The 18,604-nt window shown below is 41.7% G+C and overlaps 1 protein-coding gene across 1 annotated transcript in view; it reads right to left on the bottom strand.

The window, feature by feature from the left end:
- edil3a (EGF-like repeats and discoidin I-like domains 3a) overlaps nucleotides 1–18,604 on the bottom strand; it is a gene marked incomplete at its 5' end in the record, with an annotated part of 111,471 nt that overhangs the window by 78,454 nt on the left and 14,413 nt on the right. The window contains one exon of the mRNA XM_080532563.1: nucleotides 795–824. Within this exon, the coding sequence (XP_080388689.1) occupies nucleotides 795–824 (30 nt within the window). The remainder of the gene's footprint in view (nucleotides 1–794; nucleotides 825–18,604) is intronic.

Here is an 18,604-nt window from a genome sequence, read left to right as displayed (position 1 = left end):
AAAAAGTAATAACTGGAAATTGCATGTGATTACCAAACATTCTTTCTCAAGCAGCTGCTGCAATGAGGAGCTTTTATGTTAATGTAAAACGATCTTTACCCTGCCGTGCATGGTATGCTAATGCTAAGTGCATCAAATATCATCAGCCAGCCTACTCCTTGGAGAAGACTGGGGATGTGTTCACAGTGATGCTTATGGAGGTGTGTTGTACTTTACTAAGCTATGCTTTGAGCTAAGCCATAACATGCAAGATATGGACATTTTCCACTAAGTGTCCTGATTTATAATTACTTCCAAATAAGAGTTTGAGAGGGAATGAGTTAAACACTAGGGTTGCCAAAAGAGGAATAGCCTATGTGAAGGAAACAGACTGGAATTTCTGCAAAATAAGAAATCCCTCTGCAAATCTTTACTTTTACCAGATACACGTGTAATTATTTAGGAGGGTAATTTAAGCTCTTTAACCTGGGGAATCTTTGTTGTCCATCAACATAACTAACATTTGCCTACTAGGGAGATCATCACGATTCTGAGAGAGATACTAAGTGTGTTGATGATGTAAGCATGTCCAGAATGAGAAGGTAAAAAGTGAACAGAGAAGATCAAAGAAAAGGGAGTCTGCTGAGACGCTTGGAGATCAGTCAAACTATCTGACTGCTGACCAGGCATGATCGACCAATGCAGGAACCACAGAAGAGTCAATGTGAAATGAGATGTGTGGGATATGCTCACAAAATCTACAGAGTAGTGTCTGTGTGTGTGTGTGTGTCTACATATGTGTAGAAATACCCCACCTGCTGATGTTGGATCCTCACCATCTGCTGCTATAAATGGGAAACAGGGGGGTGGTGGGAGGGAGAGAGAAAGAGAGAGAGAGAAAATACATTACTATATTTCAAAATGATAAAAACCCCAAATGCAACATACAGTATCATAGTGCAAGGCCATATTACAAACGTTGAGGTTTTCATTTCATACTAGACTAATTTCATTAGACAGCTGATTGATGGATAACAAGATCGCACCACATCACAACACCATGTATGCTTTGTTTCTGAGAGAACAGGTGACTGGGTGACCATGCATGCACCAATGGCAAAGCTACACCCCCCCCCCCCCCCCCTAAATGTATCTGGCAATACATGCAGAGAGCGATCTAACAATAAGGAGAAGACACTCTAATTACAGTCTTTCATTTTCACGTACATATTTTCATCTTAAACCCTGCAAACGAAAATAGCATATGGAAAGGATAAAGAGCACATAGATCATGAGAGAGTGAGACATACAGTCTTGTTAAAGCTTGTTTAGCAAATGAGCCAAATCCTCTATTTCCAGTCACAATACTGACGCAGAGAAGCAAGCATGGAATGGACCCAGTGTTATCTGAAGTGTTCTTTGGCCTAAAAATAAACTCAGTTTCCAGACAGAAGTAAAACAAAAGTCTGCAGGTTTGAATATGTTCCCTATTGCAAAGCTAATTCATTCAAGCTTGTTATTGTTAGTTAATCTAACTAGCCATCACTCTTAGGGTGTGTTCTCACTAGAACATTTGCTTCACTTAGAATCAGAGTTTAGGATCAAATGTGCTTTGCTCTGCGTCGTTTGGAGTTGTGAGAACGCGCATTTGAAGTCGCTCCCGGAGCAAACAACCAACGCATGCTCCGCTTGAAAAGGGTGGTTTCGCTCCGATTAGAAACGACACATCGAGGCTGTCCATAGGAAAACAACAGCGCATGCGTGTTCATCTGGGTAAGAGCGGGACGAACTGGCAATTTTCTATTTTTCTGACCAATCAACTACCACGTCTGTTGCTTCGATTGCATATGTTACTTTGTTTACATAAAGGGCTGTGAGAACGCAAATCAGAGAGCAGTCAAGAGAGCAGTGATGATGACGATTAAGCTTGTAGCATAAATAAATGCTTAGGCTGTAACTTTTTGTTGAAAAGTTGATTTCAGTGTTTACAGAACAGAGCAGTGCTTAAAGAGATGTCAGTTGATTTCATTGTGTTTAAAGAACAGACATTCAGTTAGTGCTTAAAGAGATGTCAGTTGATTTCATTGTGTTTAAAGAACAGACATTCAGTTAGTGCTTAAAGAGATGTCAGTTGATTTCATTGTGTTTAAAGGAGTCTGACAGACTTTCATGCTTAAAGAGCAGTCATTTGATTTTGCATTTGTTTCTTTTGTTTTGCACACAATCATTTGTTCGTTCATCTTTATTTATGAATAAATGTCGTTTTGCTAATATAAGTTATCCATGTATCCCTTTTTCATCCATCCTGTGGGACGGGTCGTGACTCGCGAGCTCGGGGAGCACCAAGCAGCATCCCTAGGTGCTCCTCTGAGCACTGGCCCCAAAAAGTTATGTGCACCCCTGTTCTTGTCGGTAATTAGATGTAATGGATCAATCTATTGAGGATTTCGTGATCTTAAATGCGTTGTGTCATCTCAGAATAGATCAGGTGCGCAGCATACGCGATTTGACAAGAAAATAGAATGTTCAACACGGGTCGGAATCTCTGTACTTGATTTATTAAGACAGTCAGCGAATGGTTCATTCAGCACAGTACCACAGCATCCGGCATTCCACGACCATTCCACGACATTCAACGACATCATTATGACATACAGACAGGCTTAAATACTCTTGACCACCCTCTGTCTGTGCCCTGGCGCCTAACCCCCAAGGTCTTTAAGATAACAACCTCTCGAGTCTGTATATTGTGGCGTGATTGCTGCATATTGTGGCGTTATTGCTACCCCTGAAGAGCAGGCTGACCTGGAAGGAACAGAATGTGTGTGTCTGAGTGACCTGAGAATAGAGTATGTGTGTGTGTGTGTGTGTGTGTGTGTGTGTGGGTCTGTGTCATGTGTGTGTCTGAGTGACAGAAGCATAAATGTTGCTAGACAATCAGTAAGATCTAACAAGAGTTATGACAGTCTTATCATACTCTTTCTAAGTGTTGTGAAATCCCAGATGGTGCAGTAAAAGAATAGCCATAAAACATATCACATCGTATACTGTATGGGTGGCGATGAACATTCCACTTAAAACTTGAATTTAAAACAAAATAATAATTCAGACGGTGATATCTGCTATGTGAGGAAACCAACACAACACAGTCTGCCCATGTCCCATCTGTCTGGCAGCAGAAACTCCCTAAGTATTTTCCCATACTCTGGAGGACCGCTCAAATCCTAGGACCGAACATTCTGCAGCTTGTTTAATGTATTTTTACTTGTATCACTTCTGAAGCCACTGTACTTACTGTAGGTGCAAATGCATTCATACAAACACACATACACATACAGACATGCACACACACACACACACACACACACACACACACACACACACACACACACACACACACACACACACATGCCTGCCAAAGCAATGACATACAAAGATACAGGCTTTCACACAAAATAGCAGAACTAGGTAAAAACTTGCACACTGAAATGCTCACACACCCGCATGCACAGCATGATAATCATACACACTTGCATGTGTACACACACAGGCACGCAAGCATACACACATACATGCATGCACATACGCACATAAACATGCACACACACACATACAAAGGGTTATTCCCACGATATGTTCTCCATGCCAGTTTTCCCTTTTATGTTGAGTGTTTCTCCGAACGATGACGCTAAGCACAATGTTATCTCAGTCTGAGACTGACCTACAAACACTGGGGAATTGTTCAACATCCATGGAAACAAGGCTAGAGGCCCAATCCCCTGTGTGCGTGCGTGTGTTTGTGTGTTTGTGTGTTAATATCGGTTGTAGTCAAATGGAAGACAAACACATGCATGTAACTATTCTCCTCATTCTATCTCCCCACTCTTAACACTATCTAGTGCTGTGTTTACAGAAATACTTTTAAAGCCACAATCCGTCATTTGAATCGAAACAAAATGTTAGCCACACCACAAACTGAGGGATGGGGTTGGAGATATGTGACAGGGTGTGGTTAAGTACGGCATATATTTGTAATATTATTTTTTTCCAGATTATGAAAGTGCAGATTTGTGAGCTTTCAAATGATGCGTCATACATTGACATCTGAAAATAGTTGAAGAAGATATGCTTCTTTGAATGTTGGTGCACCTCAAACCAAATAGTGGAGAAATGCGCTCTGGATATTTGCTCATGCAAAACACATGCAAAAGAGTATCCTAGCGCTAAAAAGGAACATCGCTGCGAACATGTAACTGCATGTTTAGCACATCACAACATGGTGATAGAACATCAACATGCTAAATACACAATACACATAATTAGATGATCACACAGTCCCTGCTGTATTGTGTACTGAAACAAACATGGAATTGTGCTGTTTCTGGTTTTTCTTTGAATTCTCCAACTACCATAGGCAACGGTGCTTCACATGAACGACACTTTTTTATTTTTCAATATTTCCACATAGAAGTTGTACTGAAATCCCAATGTACGTGAAATCCAAATGTACTTTAGGCTATGGAATGAATATTATTGTATGTGTGTATGTGTGTGTGAGTGTGCTAGCGAAACTGACCACTCCTCTTTCCATGAGATGATCTTGTCCATGTGCCATGATAAGCATCTGCCCAGGGACATATTGGTTTAATCTGAGTGACAACCAGGAGAACGTAATAAGCATCCATAATCTAAACTGAGACTGGCACCGTTCGTTTGGTACGGTGCTGATATGACCCCAAGGTGTTAAGAGAGATAGTGGGAGCCATGCATAGTGCACACATATAAAGCTCTAAAGGCATGTGTGGATGCATGTGCTAAAGTAATCTTAGCCTGCATTCGCCCGACAGATAGGGCAAATAAGACCACAGGTGGTTGCCACACTGACAACCCTGTTTGAGCAAGCAATCTGTTGTAGTAGATAGGCAGCCAATGAACAATTCAGAAATGAATTACCCGACTTGTAACCCGAACGTCGCTGGTTTAAATCGGTGCTAATTCTTTCTAATTCGTATTACTTATGCTGATATTTGCTAATGCCTTTCTTTCAACTTACTCTAACCTTAACCACTCAATTGGTTAAGTTAATGCCTAATACTGCCTAACTGCTATGCAAGTCGTAATTCATTTTGTAAGGCATAAACAATCAGAACATGCATCCGCATGGGCAATGACATCAGGTCGATTACAGTAGCCTCATATGAGAATTAACCCTCATAAATGAGCAGGTGCTTCAGACCTCTTGTAGAGAGGTCCATAGTCAGGTGGATTTTTGCCCACCTGAGTCACTTTAGAGTGCTTCCACAACACAAGTGTACATTCCATCACTACCGAGAAACAATTCCTAGTAATAATAATAATAATAATAATAATAATAATAATAATAATAATAATAATAAGCGTTATTTATATAGCACCTTTCATACATAAGAATGCAGCTAGAAGTGCTGTACATTAGAACAGCATATTTTTTTACATTGCCTCAAATGCCTAAAATTTGATTCCAGTTTCACAGCTTGATACAGATACCCTGAGTGTGAGTCAGAGAGAGGATACTGTGTTTCCTGCCAAGAGGCGGGATAGTTTCCGGACAGATGTAGAGTACAGGGGGACGGTTGACATCTACTGCTGTCATCAGTGCCTGAAACAACTCAATTCACAGTGACAACAGACACAAGTAACTGACACCAATAATAACAAATGGAAACTTTGAATTCGATAAATGAAGAGATTTGACCAGCAATCACACACATAGCAAAATGGCAAACCAATACAGTACAGTAGTTACAGTAGTTAAGTAAGTTAACTTATAGCAGCAAGTGAGCCTAATATGAGCCTGCTGTATTTACTGTATATATATCTTAAATGGGCCGATTCTATTCAAAGAACCATGGCCGGAAATGACCTTGATAAATGCATAATGTGTTATATAATGACTTGTCAAATCTTTGGCCATTGAAACCCCTGAAAGTGATGCCTGAACAATGCTGAGCAGTGCTGACGAGCTTGATCTGATGTAGTGGAAGGAGGAGAGGGGGTGTGGGCGGTAATGCATATCACTCCTGCTTTGTGCCCCCCAGCCCACAGCCCAATGACAAGGTCACAAGCAATCTGGGTAATGGATCTTATCTCCATTTAGCAGTGTGGCATCAGGAGTGACAGTGTTGTCACCGCTAATGCTGGCAGTCGAGACGCCTCTCTCCGAGGTTGACAAATCCTGTTTGTGTTTGTCAAGTGGCCTGCTGGTAAATCTAGAGCACAACTTTAGGGTTGCAGTTTCAGTTTGTCTGTTTTGGCATAGTGTAATCACATCATTTAGTTTAGAATAATAAATGTCTCTCTGTTTTGAAATTATTTTGTTCATTTTTTTATTTATTTTTAACAAAAGCAATAACACGCATTTATAAAACCATAGTTGAATCACTGCAGAAGTTGGGAGAACTTTAAAAAATGTTTTGTCTTCCTGACATGGTGACTCTGCACCAAAGAATATTCCATGAATCATACAGTATGTTTGCTGTTTGAATGACATGGTCTGGTGAAACAGTTTGCATGTCGGCAATTCTGAAGTCTCGCAAATAACCAAAAAGCTTCTTTTAAATGTTTTTTTGTTTCTAATTATGTGTAGTTATGTGTTTTTAGCATGTTGTTGTTCCATCAGCGTGTTGCGATGTGCTAAACATGCAGTTAAATGTTCATAGCGATGTTCCTTATTAGCTACTAGCTACTAGCAGCTGTTTTGCATGTGTTTTCATTCAGAGCGAGTTTCTCCGGTATTTGTGACACTGTTTCATGAGAGTGTCCTCATGTCGGGAATTGTGAAACCTTGCAATTGAGCCAAACAAGTCTTGTTGTAAAAAAAATGTTTTCCGGTTTTTGGCATAGGACAACAATTGAAGCGATGAAGAACCCACTCGATATCATAACCAACAGTTTTACATTCACTAAATACCTACAGTTAGTTAGCAAAGTCAGATGAGGGGTATTAGGCCACATCCACACAGAGACAGAAGGTTTTCCGTAAACACGAAGTCGTCTCAAGAAAATGATGTGCGTCCAAACGAAACCACTGAAAATGCTGTAACGCTGCCACAAATTACACCAAAAATACAGAAGAAGAATGGAGCATGATCCAAAAACGTGCGATGAACAATGGCGGAAAATACAAACAGAGTTGGAAAGGAAACATTTGTGTGGACTGACGACGAGGTAGAACTGCTGCTACAACCCTGTAAGGCACCATTGTTGTTGTTGTTGGCTGGATTAGCGCATGTACGGGGTGCCCAATACGTCGATCGCAATCGACCGGTCGATCCCAAAGGTAGTGTGAGTAGATTGCATGGCATTGAAAAAAAATAAAAAGTTAGCCTATCATTCATCCTCACTATGGCATTTGCCACTTGATTGACGTACAGGTAAGCCAGTCTGAGATCTCATCTTTTCTAACACACGGTTCACCACGCATCTGTGGTCAACCGCGCCAACTGCAAAACACTGGCGAGCTAATTACCTAGTTAGCCTTCCAATTTCTACTATTTACTATATAATACTATACGATCATTGATCGGCAACGACACTATATAATAGTTTGCCTAACTGGCCGGATTTGGGATCCTAATATCTAAAAAGCAATACGTTTTTTCTTATTTTATCGGATTAAAATAGCAAAGACCAGAAATTTGCATTGACCGCCAGTCAACTTCTACCACTTCTACCACCCAAAAAGCGGCGTGGTCATGACGGGAGGGCAAAGTACCCGGATGCGTTGCTCTTATCTATGCCCTGTCCAGACCCTGTCATATGCTTTGTACACTCTATATGTGACAAGGTCTAGTATTGTGGTCCACATGTCGGCAACCAATCAACATTTTCAGACTTTTATTTTGAAACACGGAAATACATTTAAACTTTGTTGAAAATCACAACACAAACTCGCTAGTCAAGCCAAAATCCTGCAGCGCAATGGATTCGGTGAGTAATCCCCACTGCTATCTAGTTAACTACTTTACTGCTACCTAGTTAAACACTACTTTGCATTGTTAGCAGACTCACAAAACAAGCTGTGTTAGTTGACTAGCGAGTGTGTCATTGATTTTCAACAACGCGGAAATGTATTCTCATTTTTAGAAAGAAAAGTCTGAATATGCCTACATGTGGACTAAAACACTAGAGCGTGTCACATATTTTGACAGATGCCCATTATCAAATCATCAGCCATCATAATCACTGGAGATGGAGTTTTGTCAGAATCTATAAAAGGGTGTGATTAATAGTTTACCATTCATCTGGTGCGGTGATTAATGCACGCTATAAATAAATCCGCCATCACTGCTTTGATTTCACAATCACTTAATCAATGCTGTGATTATTTCACATTGTGATTCCCATGCAGAATATTAAATAGCACATCTTTGAAGACTTCCCGGTACCATCCACTTTGAATAACGGATATTTCCAGGAAAGTGTGAGTGAACAAGTGGCACAGGTACAGCAAATGTGCCAAAGACCCTTTAACTAGTGGATCTGCCTGTGGATCAGTGAAGAAGAGGAAAGTGCTAATGAGAGGCTCTTTGATGAATGAAACCTGTGTTTCTATCCTCTCTCTCTCTCTCTCTCTCTCTCTCTCTCTCTCTCTCTCTCTCTCTCTCTCTCTCTCTCTCTCTCTCTCTCTCTCTCTCTCTCTCTCTCTCTCTCTCTCTCTCTCTCTCTCTCTCTCTCTCTCTCTCTCTCTGAGTACCAAACATGTTCATCTCACATACCACCTACATATTATCACTCCTCCATTGTTTTCCACAATAGGGCTTCATTAATCAAGGGAGCATTGAGTGGGTGGGCTGAGTAGCAGTGAAGTGACTCATATAGTGCCAACAGCTGGTAGCCATACAGAAACAAGAAAGTTTATAGGTCATGTTGCACCTTCTCCGTCATTGACTCCTAAGACACGGTTCAGAAACAATTCACACTTTTGGAGATGTGATAGGCTAATTGGAGATACTGCTGTTGATAAAGCAATGACTGGTGAAGCATAACATAATGGGTAGCAGGTAATTCAACCCATTACCATCAATGTGTAACTGGGTGATGCAATGCAGCTTTATTGCAGCTGAGAGTTCCCCAGATATCAGCTACTACGATGGAGAGCAGATGAGTGATTTTAAGTTGGTAATTATACTGTAAGGGGGGGCTAGTTCGGGAATTTAGTCAGGACTCGGGATGCAGTGGTAGAAAAAAGGTGGGTAAATGCTAGACACCAGATAAAACGACACATATAAATGATAACATTAGCCCTCAGCCTACCTCTTTCTGCTTTCTCTCCTTCGGACACGGTCTCAAAACCAAAATGTGTAATTTTGTCACTGGAACCATGTCTAAAACAACGACACACTGAACGATTAGAAGGACAACTTGACCAGGAGATATTTCGGGAAGATTCACAGACTATGCTGATGTTGCCACGTTTCCTTGTGTTATTTAACTAGGCAATCTCATGTCACTCACCAACGGCTGTTATGATTTTCATTCCACTAGATGGTTGCTTTACCAGGGACCCAGGACTAGCGTGGAACTTGGCAAAACAGCTTTCTCTTATTTTGCGCCCTGATCATGGAATAACCTCCAGAACACACTACAGTTTAATTATCTGGTCTGGTCTCCCTGGGAGAGTTCAAAGCTCGGATTTTATAATATTTATCTGTTATCTCTTGTCTGTTATTTATTATGTTTTAGTCACCAATTTTGTAAACTTGTTCCTGTATGGTGTGCTTTCTTGGCCAGTTCTCCCTCGAAAAAGAGATTTTAATCTCAAGGGACCTCCTGGTTAAATATATTTTCCCATTCAATGTTTAAGTGACCACAGAGGGTGGTCATGATCTCGTTATAATCTCTAATCAAACCCTTGTAGGGCAGTAACCCACTCCCCATAAAGACACACACACACACACACACACACACACACACACACACACACACACACAGAGACACACACACACACACACACACACACACACACACACACACACACACAGACACACAGAGACACACACACACAGACACACAGAGACACACACACACACACACACACACACACACACACACACACACACACACACACACACACACAGATGGACACAGGGCTGCATGATGCTAGCAAACAATGCCCCTCTGTTAGCGGAATCTTCATTCATCCCTATTTTCCAGTCTTGTCAGCAGTAAAGAAGTGAGGGGTAAAGCTATCCACAAACTACTAGTTGCAATGAGGACATGTGGCTTTAGTGAAGAAAAAAGGGTATAGTGCTCTCAAGACATATTGAGTCTCTCTAGCAACTCATCTGGCTCCCATTAGAGTTGCATTACATGTCTTTTAAACTGCTCGCAACTGAATAATAATGTTTTTAAAGTGAAAATAGTATGATACTATTTAATCTACTTGTGTTTGTTAACATGTTAAAATAAATGTGCTGGGATCAATTATAGGAACAAATGAACGAAATACAATTGCATGGTGAATGGACTTTTATATCGTTTTTGGTGGACTCTTTTGTTTTCACTAAGAGAAATACAAGATTAAATTGGGCAATTAATTGGTCCTCCAAGCATAAGAAAAAGTCAAACGAAACCAAATTGCACGCTTCTCGTCTGACTAAATGTGGAAGTACACAGAACACCCATCCTCTTACTGATTCCGAGCAACTGTCTTCTTTTACTTTTAATCAATATGCTATCCACGTTTGCTTTCGAGTGTCACTGTGAGGCACCAATTGCATGTGTCAGCAGGGAAATGTTCAATAGCACTGTCTGCTGAGTGTAAACATCCTGTCAGAGCAGCTGGTTTCAAGGAGAGCAAAGACAGCACTTGTGGCTAAGATCCCAATAAAACTGGCAATGATCAAACTGTTACAGTTAGACTATTGAGTGACAATTTGGTCAAGCATTTGACATACTGTAAAATAAACTGGATCCTATAGCTGCGCCAAAGGTAAATGACACAAGGGGTTATTTGGTGCAGTGGGGCATTCATTCATTCACAATTAAATAAGTGTATAGCTCTGTGATTCCCAAGATAATGACTGATAATTTCTCAAATAGCCACAGGAGATGTTAATCATCCAGCAGGTTGTATCATCTCATTCTTCAGTTCCTGATCTAGGACATTGAACACACATTCTTACAACTTCAACTGCTGATGTCGGATGTCATGTCAAGGTCTTCAAACCTCACTTTCACTTTAGGCACAGCTAAGAATCAGCACAGCACATCCCCAGAGAATGTTGAGGACAAAGCAGCCGTCAAATGTCATACAGTAGATGTTGTGATATTCAGCAGTACTCGCAATGTGTTTCTAGATGGAATTCATTGTGTTTGTGGTGGAAAAAGAACTCCACATAAACAGAGAACAGAGTAAAGGCCACATTGCTTTAATTGCAGAATTGTCTTGTAAAATCTGTTATATGCAAATGCCAGTCAGCTGCTTCTTTCGTCTCCTCTAAGAGTCACAGTAGTTGCATTCTGGTGAACATGTGGTCGCGTCGAAACCCAAGCTCCTCTCATTTAACTTTTTTATGACTTTTAAAGCTGTACTGTATGTGTAGATGAATAAAACATACAGGAGAAGGCACATGGGTAAAGTGGGAAAGAAAAAGAGAGAAAGGGGGGAGGAGAGATTGAAAAGCAAAAAAACTAAAGAGAGGCATAATGTGCAGATGACTGAAGCATGTGAATGGGGATTAAGGATGACACACTGACTATGCCATCTGGGGAGGTTGGGGGGGAAGGGGGCATGGCATATCACACGCCACTGATACCGTTTAGGACTGACAGACAAGCATGCTTATACCACAACCAGCAATGCAGCATGGCTCCGCGATGGGGTTGGATGAACACATCCACACCCACACAGTTTACACCTGTGTCATTTGGTTATTTCGGGGAACTGTTTCTTATATCACTTATCAGCCTCCACACTACTACTACTACTAAACCAGCATGACACACTGAAAAGGCCTTGTCGGTCGGATCACTGAGGCAGGCAGTCTCAATTTCGTAGGGTTTGCACTCGCACACTTCCCTTGAAAAAAGACAGGGAAAGAAGAACAGAGGGAGAGCCACAAGGTTAGGGAACCATGTGAGGCTCTGTTCTGTTCAGCAAGACCCTCTGCTAAATCTCTCATTCATGACACGATGACAGGAGAACTAGCTGCACGGCTGATACGAGGCTGCAAAGGAGTTAACAAGAGCATACAGCCACAAAAGGAGACATGGTGAATCCCTTTTTTCTTGTTTTGGCTTGAACATTTAAAGAACTTGGATCAGAGTGGGGTGATGACAAGCTGGTCATATCTAAAAATATATTTTTATTCAGAAACTGCACGGAGCTGTCTTCAAAACCAACATCCAAACTCTGACACTACAGTACGAGTCCAGGTTTGCTCTGTATGGTGATGGACCTCCTTTCACACACCTCAAAAACACACTTTTGTCAAGTGGATCCATGTGTGAAATCAGCATAACTGGGGAAAAACAATGGCATATCCTTACATTATCCATGATTTACCAAAGGACAAATAATGACATGAAAATAAGAAGAATGAGGTTTTGTGCTATGCGTGGTGACTAAAGCCTGATTTTGTCCTAATAAAAAGTCAGATTTATCCCACAGTACTCCACATTGTTGTTAGAAAAATGTGTGTGTGTGTGTGTGTGTGTGTGTGTGTGTGTGTTTCTCTTACTAATTGGATGTAATAGCCAAAGGGAATGAGCTTGCTTTGGCCACAGGGAAGAAAGCGAAAGAAAAGAGGGAGAATATTTAGAGAATGCTGAAAGAGTCTAAGCGCTGCAGGCAAACAAGAAAGAGAAAGACATTGCAGTCATAACAAGCCAACGAGGCAGCTCCAACACAATGCAAAGAAGAGGGGAAATCACAAATCAAAATCAAAATCAAAGTGAGGAGATGAGACAGAGAAAAGGAGGAATAAAAAGAAAGTCAGATATGGCATGGCAGTCGTAGCAGGTAGCGATGACAGGGAGCGGGCTGTTCGTTAAGCTGGGGAAAATCTCTGATGCTTTTGGAAGGACACTGTCCTGGGAGATGGGTTCTGCTCCCCTGCTAGAGGGTTTTGAAGATGAGAAGCTCCTTTGGTGGTGCTTTGTAGAGCTGTGAAGCCAGCGATTCGCTGAAGGCTGGCCTTTAAACTTGACTCCTCGTCGGGGTTAAATACATCTGTGAAGCTGACGGAAACAAGGACGGGTGAGTCGGGAGGTTCAGTTCAGTTCAGACAGTGATGGCTTTATTTGAAATGGGCGAAACATATGTGGCAAAAGCTGAGAGATCATGTTAAGAGAAACAATGAAGACAAATGTTCCTCATTAGAGTTGTTTGTTACGTATGGGGGTCGCATTCCCTAGTGCGGTCCCTAGGTGTCTCCCTCCGCCAGTTTAAGTCAGTGTTTGTATCCTGTTTTGTCTGCACTTCATTAAGTAAAGATCCTTTTGTTTGGTACTGCTAACTGCTCATCTGCCTTTATTTATCTGCACCGCACATGGGTCCGCTTACTATACCAAAACGTTAAAGTTGTTATTTTCTGTCATCTTGTGTTTGACACAAACCAAGATGCTGTTTCAGCTACTCTACTGTTTGCTTCCGCTAAATTCACAGTCATGATGTCAGTCTTCACGACTGAAACCACTGCATTCACGGCCGTTGTGGTTTGGGACTGAACCAAAACCCATAATCACAGTTGTGTGGTTGTGCTTCGGTCACTGTGAGGTAGGTGGCTTCTCCCAATGTAATCATCGCCTGGACTTCAAACGCAAACATGCTTCCATCTTCATGGGATCCATGTCCAAAGAGAGATTCAGTAGCCACAGAACTCTCACAGTCTCCCGCCAAACCCTTCAAAGGGGATTGAGGGATATGTCTTCCCAGTCAGAGGGCCTTCCTTCCTCCTGGTCTGAGTTAGCTTATCCACACAAACCACTTTTTGATAAGTGCTTCAATCCACATGAGACATCCTCAACCTTCATTTAATACCAAGATTGAATCCAAATTGGTTTCAAATCGTTTGTGGTAAGGAAAACCCAATGAGGTCCCAAATTCCAGAAAAAAAAACATCTTGACCAAAATCTGTTGAGGTTCGACTCAGACTGAGTTCAAACAAAGACGAATAGAGGGAGAGAGAGAAAGAAAAGAGAGAGAGTTGTCCACCCAGCATATTTCCCTCTGGGAGCAAAGGTCTCTTTCCTTGTTAAGAACAAGCTGGTCTCTGTTCTAACCTCTATGGCCCTCATTATGGGATGTTGCCTGGTCTCCTCCACAGCCAGCTCCAAACCCTGCAGAGGTACACACAGGGCTTTCTTCTTCTGAGGAGGAGATCAATACTTCACCTCGTCATGGGCAAGGAGCAGTGATAATGCACTCTGCTCAGGGCCTGGTGGATTCAGGGCTTACAGTGGAGCCTGAAACATGGAGACTTCTCCTACGTTGAACCCTGTGGCTGCTTATGTCATGGTTATGTGCAACACAATGTTTATCTTGCACAAAGCATGTGAGAATAACACATAAAGTGTATATCATCATATATAAATCATATATTTATTCAACATGTATGGGAATGTAATAACTTTTCCATGGATGTTAAATGCAGCACAAAACTAAAACACATGTCAGACATAAGCCATGTCTCTTAGCAAGATTGTGGACATCTACTAAAGTGTAGAATAATGCAATGATGTTTAAAAGGTGATAAAAGCATGATATCCGAAGCATGGCCTTTACGGTTAAGTGATATCACCTGCAAAACCGAGAGGATGATACTGTCCACCAATGGAATTAAATACTCAGTACACCAGTCTATATTTTCTTCCCTCTGATGTAAAGAAACTAATCATAACTTAAAAACACAATTAAATGAGCAACAAATGCTTGAGTTCATATTTTAAACAGGTAATCCTAATCTTAAATCCTAAAACAGGTTACAGACCCACATCACACATATAGAGGCATTTCAAGGGAATCCAAAGGCTGGCTGTTACCCAGTGTGAGTTCACACCCCTCCCCTACATCTCCAATGCCAGACGGGAATATGGTATACAGTATCTCAACCCATATGGTGTCATCACAGCACAGCACAGCACATGTATCTCTAAAGGTTCTTTAAGTAGCCATGCCAATGTTTCCTTCAATTCTCCCAGTTTGCACTACTTTATGTCAGTGATGCCAATATTATTATGGCTTACCGTGCCAACGCTTGAGTGTGGAACTCGACTGCTGGTGTGATAATAACATGTCCATACAACCCAGTTATCTGTGTACAATCCAACTGTCCTCGCAGGAACAAAAAAACATGTATTTGTCTCATAACAAACAGCTTTTGAGACCACGATATTGGCTATAGATACATGATTACATCTCACTCCGTATCAAATACTGTAACTGTAAACTGTAGTCGGCATAACATTGACACAATGGAGGGAACATTACGTCACGTCACAGCTGTGGACCGGTTGTCACCGGTTGTCACGGCATTTCTTTCACCTCCAGTCATCTCTGGTACTCTCCAGCTGATCTCAGATCCGAGAGCTGACCACTTCAAACATAGAGCGGTGCCATGGCTCCACTCTCTACTCTCTCATTATGGCTGTCCTACTTTGCGCCTGAGCCGTGAGATCCGGCCTGCTAGACTCATTAGGAACCTGGACGTCCCGGGTCCTTTGTATCTCTTCTCTGAGACAAGATCACCCAGAATCCTCCTGGTGCCCCAGTTACTGTAAGAGATCCATAAAACATGCTAATGAAACAGAATGTGTGGCTGATTTTACATAATGTATGTGCATGGTGATGAGTGTGGGGTACTGAGAGTTGGAGAAGGGGGAGGGGGGAGGGGCATTGGTGGGTTGTGAAGGGGACTGAGGGATGGTGTACTCCTCTTCCTTGAGCACAGCGTCAGTGTTCCAAGAGATTGCTGAATATTTAACTGTATACAGAGGCATATTTCCCCACCCTTGTTCACTAAATGGTTGACTCGTTAACGTTCCTGTTTTCCTGATGGTTTTTCCATGCCATTTGTGTAAAACAAAAAAAGTCAATAATAACTAATTTCCAATGCCCTCTGAACGGGTGGTATGAATGGTATGTTCAGAGGCTAAACTGTCCACACTTCTGTTCCAACCAACGACTAGCACAACTGATCTGTGTTAATGCTATGCTGGAAACTAAATTGCACACCGCAGGGATCTCCTACTGTACAGTATATAAGCGGATTGGGAATCACTACCTAATGTTCCTTACAGATGGATTCAGAGATGGTAACACTTCTTTCACTCTGCGGGAGGGCCAATGTGATCAATTTTACTGATGTGGCATATATAGATGGCTGCCAATGTCCCACTGTGCTGCCTGCCACCTCTTCAATCCCTCTCGTCCCTCAGCCCAGCAGGGTTCTCGGTATTGAGCGTGAGCTTTTAACAGATTGCTTTGTACTGCTGAGCTCTGTTTAAAGTGTGTGGATGACTTGGATGCTGAGTATATCAGGGGCCAAGAGGCCTATATTAAGTTCTAACATAATGTACTATGATACAGACAAAATGTAGCTTCATTAGTTACAATCAGAGACATATTGCATTTTCTCTCTCTCCCACTCTCTCTCTTTCTCTCTCTCACACATATTGTGCATGTGCACATGCACGCACACACACACACACATGCACACTCACACGTGCACACACATACAAATTACAAAAGCATATAGGCCGAACCTATCAAAGTGTTTCGCTCCCGACATCAAACTAAATCAGGATGCAAGCAGCAGTAGTCTGCCAAGGAATACATAAGGACGTGATGGGATATAATTAGAACTCTCTGTGAACACGTGTGATCAGTCATAGCCTCCAAGGCCTGAGGGTGTGTGAAGAGAATATTTACAGCCGGTCCACTCTATTGCTGCAGCTAGGCCAGGTTAGAGTGAATGTTTCATACTCCTCAAACACTGAATAATACAGTGAAATATGCTCTAGAACCACCTGGCTGTGCTGCTCTAAAGACTTTATCTCCTAAGTGTGAAAGGTTTGGAACAAATTGGAACAAATTAGGAATTTGACATTCTATGTCACGTTTTCAATGGGATGGATGAATGTTTGATTGTCTAGTAAGAGCGAAGAGGTGCAGTGCAGTGCAACCACTATATGGAGAGGTTTCAATTGCCTGAATCCAGTAAACGTCTTTGAGACTGACAAGACTTTGTTCTTTCTTATTAGTTTTTTTTCATTTTCATTTTGAAAGAAGCAAATCGTTCCAAAAGTCTTTAAAAAGTGCCCACACCACACTTACCCACAGTAACACACTTTAATATCTTTGCTCACTGAATTATCGTACTTTACTCCATTGTGTAAAACTGAAGGTTGAGATTCGGTGAGGAATGTTAATTGCCATATTTGGACATCAGGCCATTTAATATTCCTATCAAAGGAATGCGGAACTGAGAGATTAAATTTCCACCTCCCCCACCCCTACTGATATTAATCACAGTAGCAGAGAAGCCTCTATCTACAAAGGCAATCATATTAATTTTATGATGATGAATTCTAGGGCTGAGAATTGCTTGGACACTCCCAGCAACAGGGGAGGAACAGAGTTAGGAGGAGAGAGAGAGAGAGAGAGAGAGAGAGAGAGAGAGAGAGAGAGAGAGAGAGAGAGAGAGAGAGAGAGAGAGAAAGAGAAATAAAAACACACACAACCAGAGGAGGGCAGGAAAGGAGAGAGAGAGAAAGAGGAAACAGGTGAGAGAAACAACAGAGAGAAAGACAAAGAGAGAGAGAAAGAGAAAGAGAAACACAGACAACCAGAGCATAGACATTAAGACAAACAGGAGGACTGGCCATGAATCAAAATCAAATAGCCTGCTGTGCCAGATGCTATGAGTGCAGCTGTCAAACACACATCATTCACTCAGCATCACCTGGTTGAATCCAGGGTCACTATCTTACTGAACACACCGTACCCATACAGAAACTTTACCAAAGTTACATCGACATGTTGCTAGTGGGCACACAGAGCACTCAACAGAGATGATGTAACTCAGTGGGGGGAATCTGAGGAAACATTTTAATAATTCATAAAACAACACTGCAAGAGTGAACAGAAAAATAGCCTGAATATCATCCAAGGTCAAAATGAAGTTTACGTAGGTTCAGGCAGGGCACTTTAAGGAGAAGGGTATCTGGCCATCAGGTGACGGAGAGCGTATGAAAGAAACCAAACACATCACATGTTCCTTGGACTAGGCTTAAAAGAGCCGAGTTATGCAACACTCCACCATGGTTAAACTGTGTTTTCGTCACTGGCTATGCAATTTACATTTTGGTCATGCTCTTACCGTCATCTGATTTGGCGTTCTTTGGCCAATTCGGGACCCACATTTGGTATGTTTTGATATGGGAATCGAGCAGGTTTACCTTTACCTCTACCTTAGGAATACTCCAACAGATAGCAGCACATTCTAATACATTGGCACAGTTTTTCAGTGATCATGGTTACCATGTCATGCTGTTGGACTGAGGCATATTGCTTTAACAAGTTCGGCAACATGCTTAATCTCCATGCTCATATGCGTGTTGCAGGTTACTACGTTGTTATGGC

The sequence above is a fragment of the Nansenia antarctica genome, assembly GCF_963989245.1.
Source record: "Nansenia antarctica genome assembly, chromosome: 5".
NCBI lineage: Eukaryota > Metazoa > Chordata > Actinopteri > Argentiniformes > Microstomatidae > Nansenia > Nansenia antarctica.
This window is presented reverse-complemented; position numbering and strand designations above follow the sequence as displayed.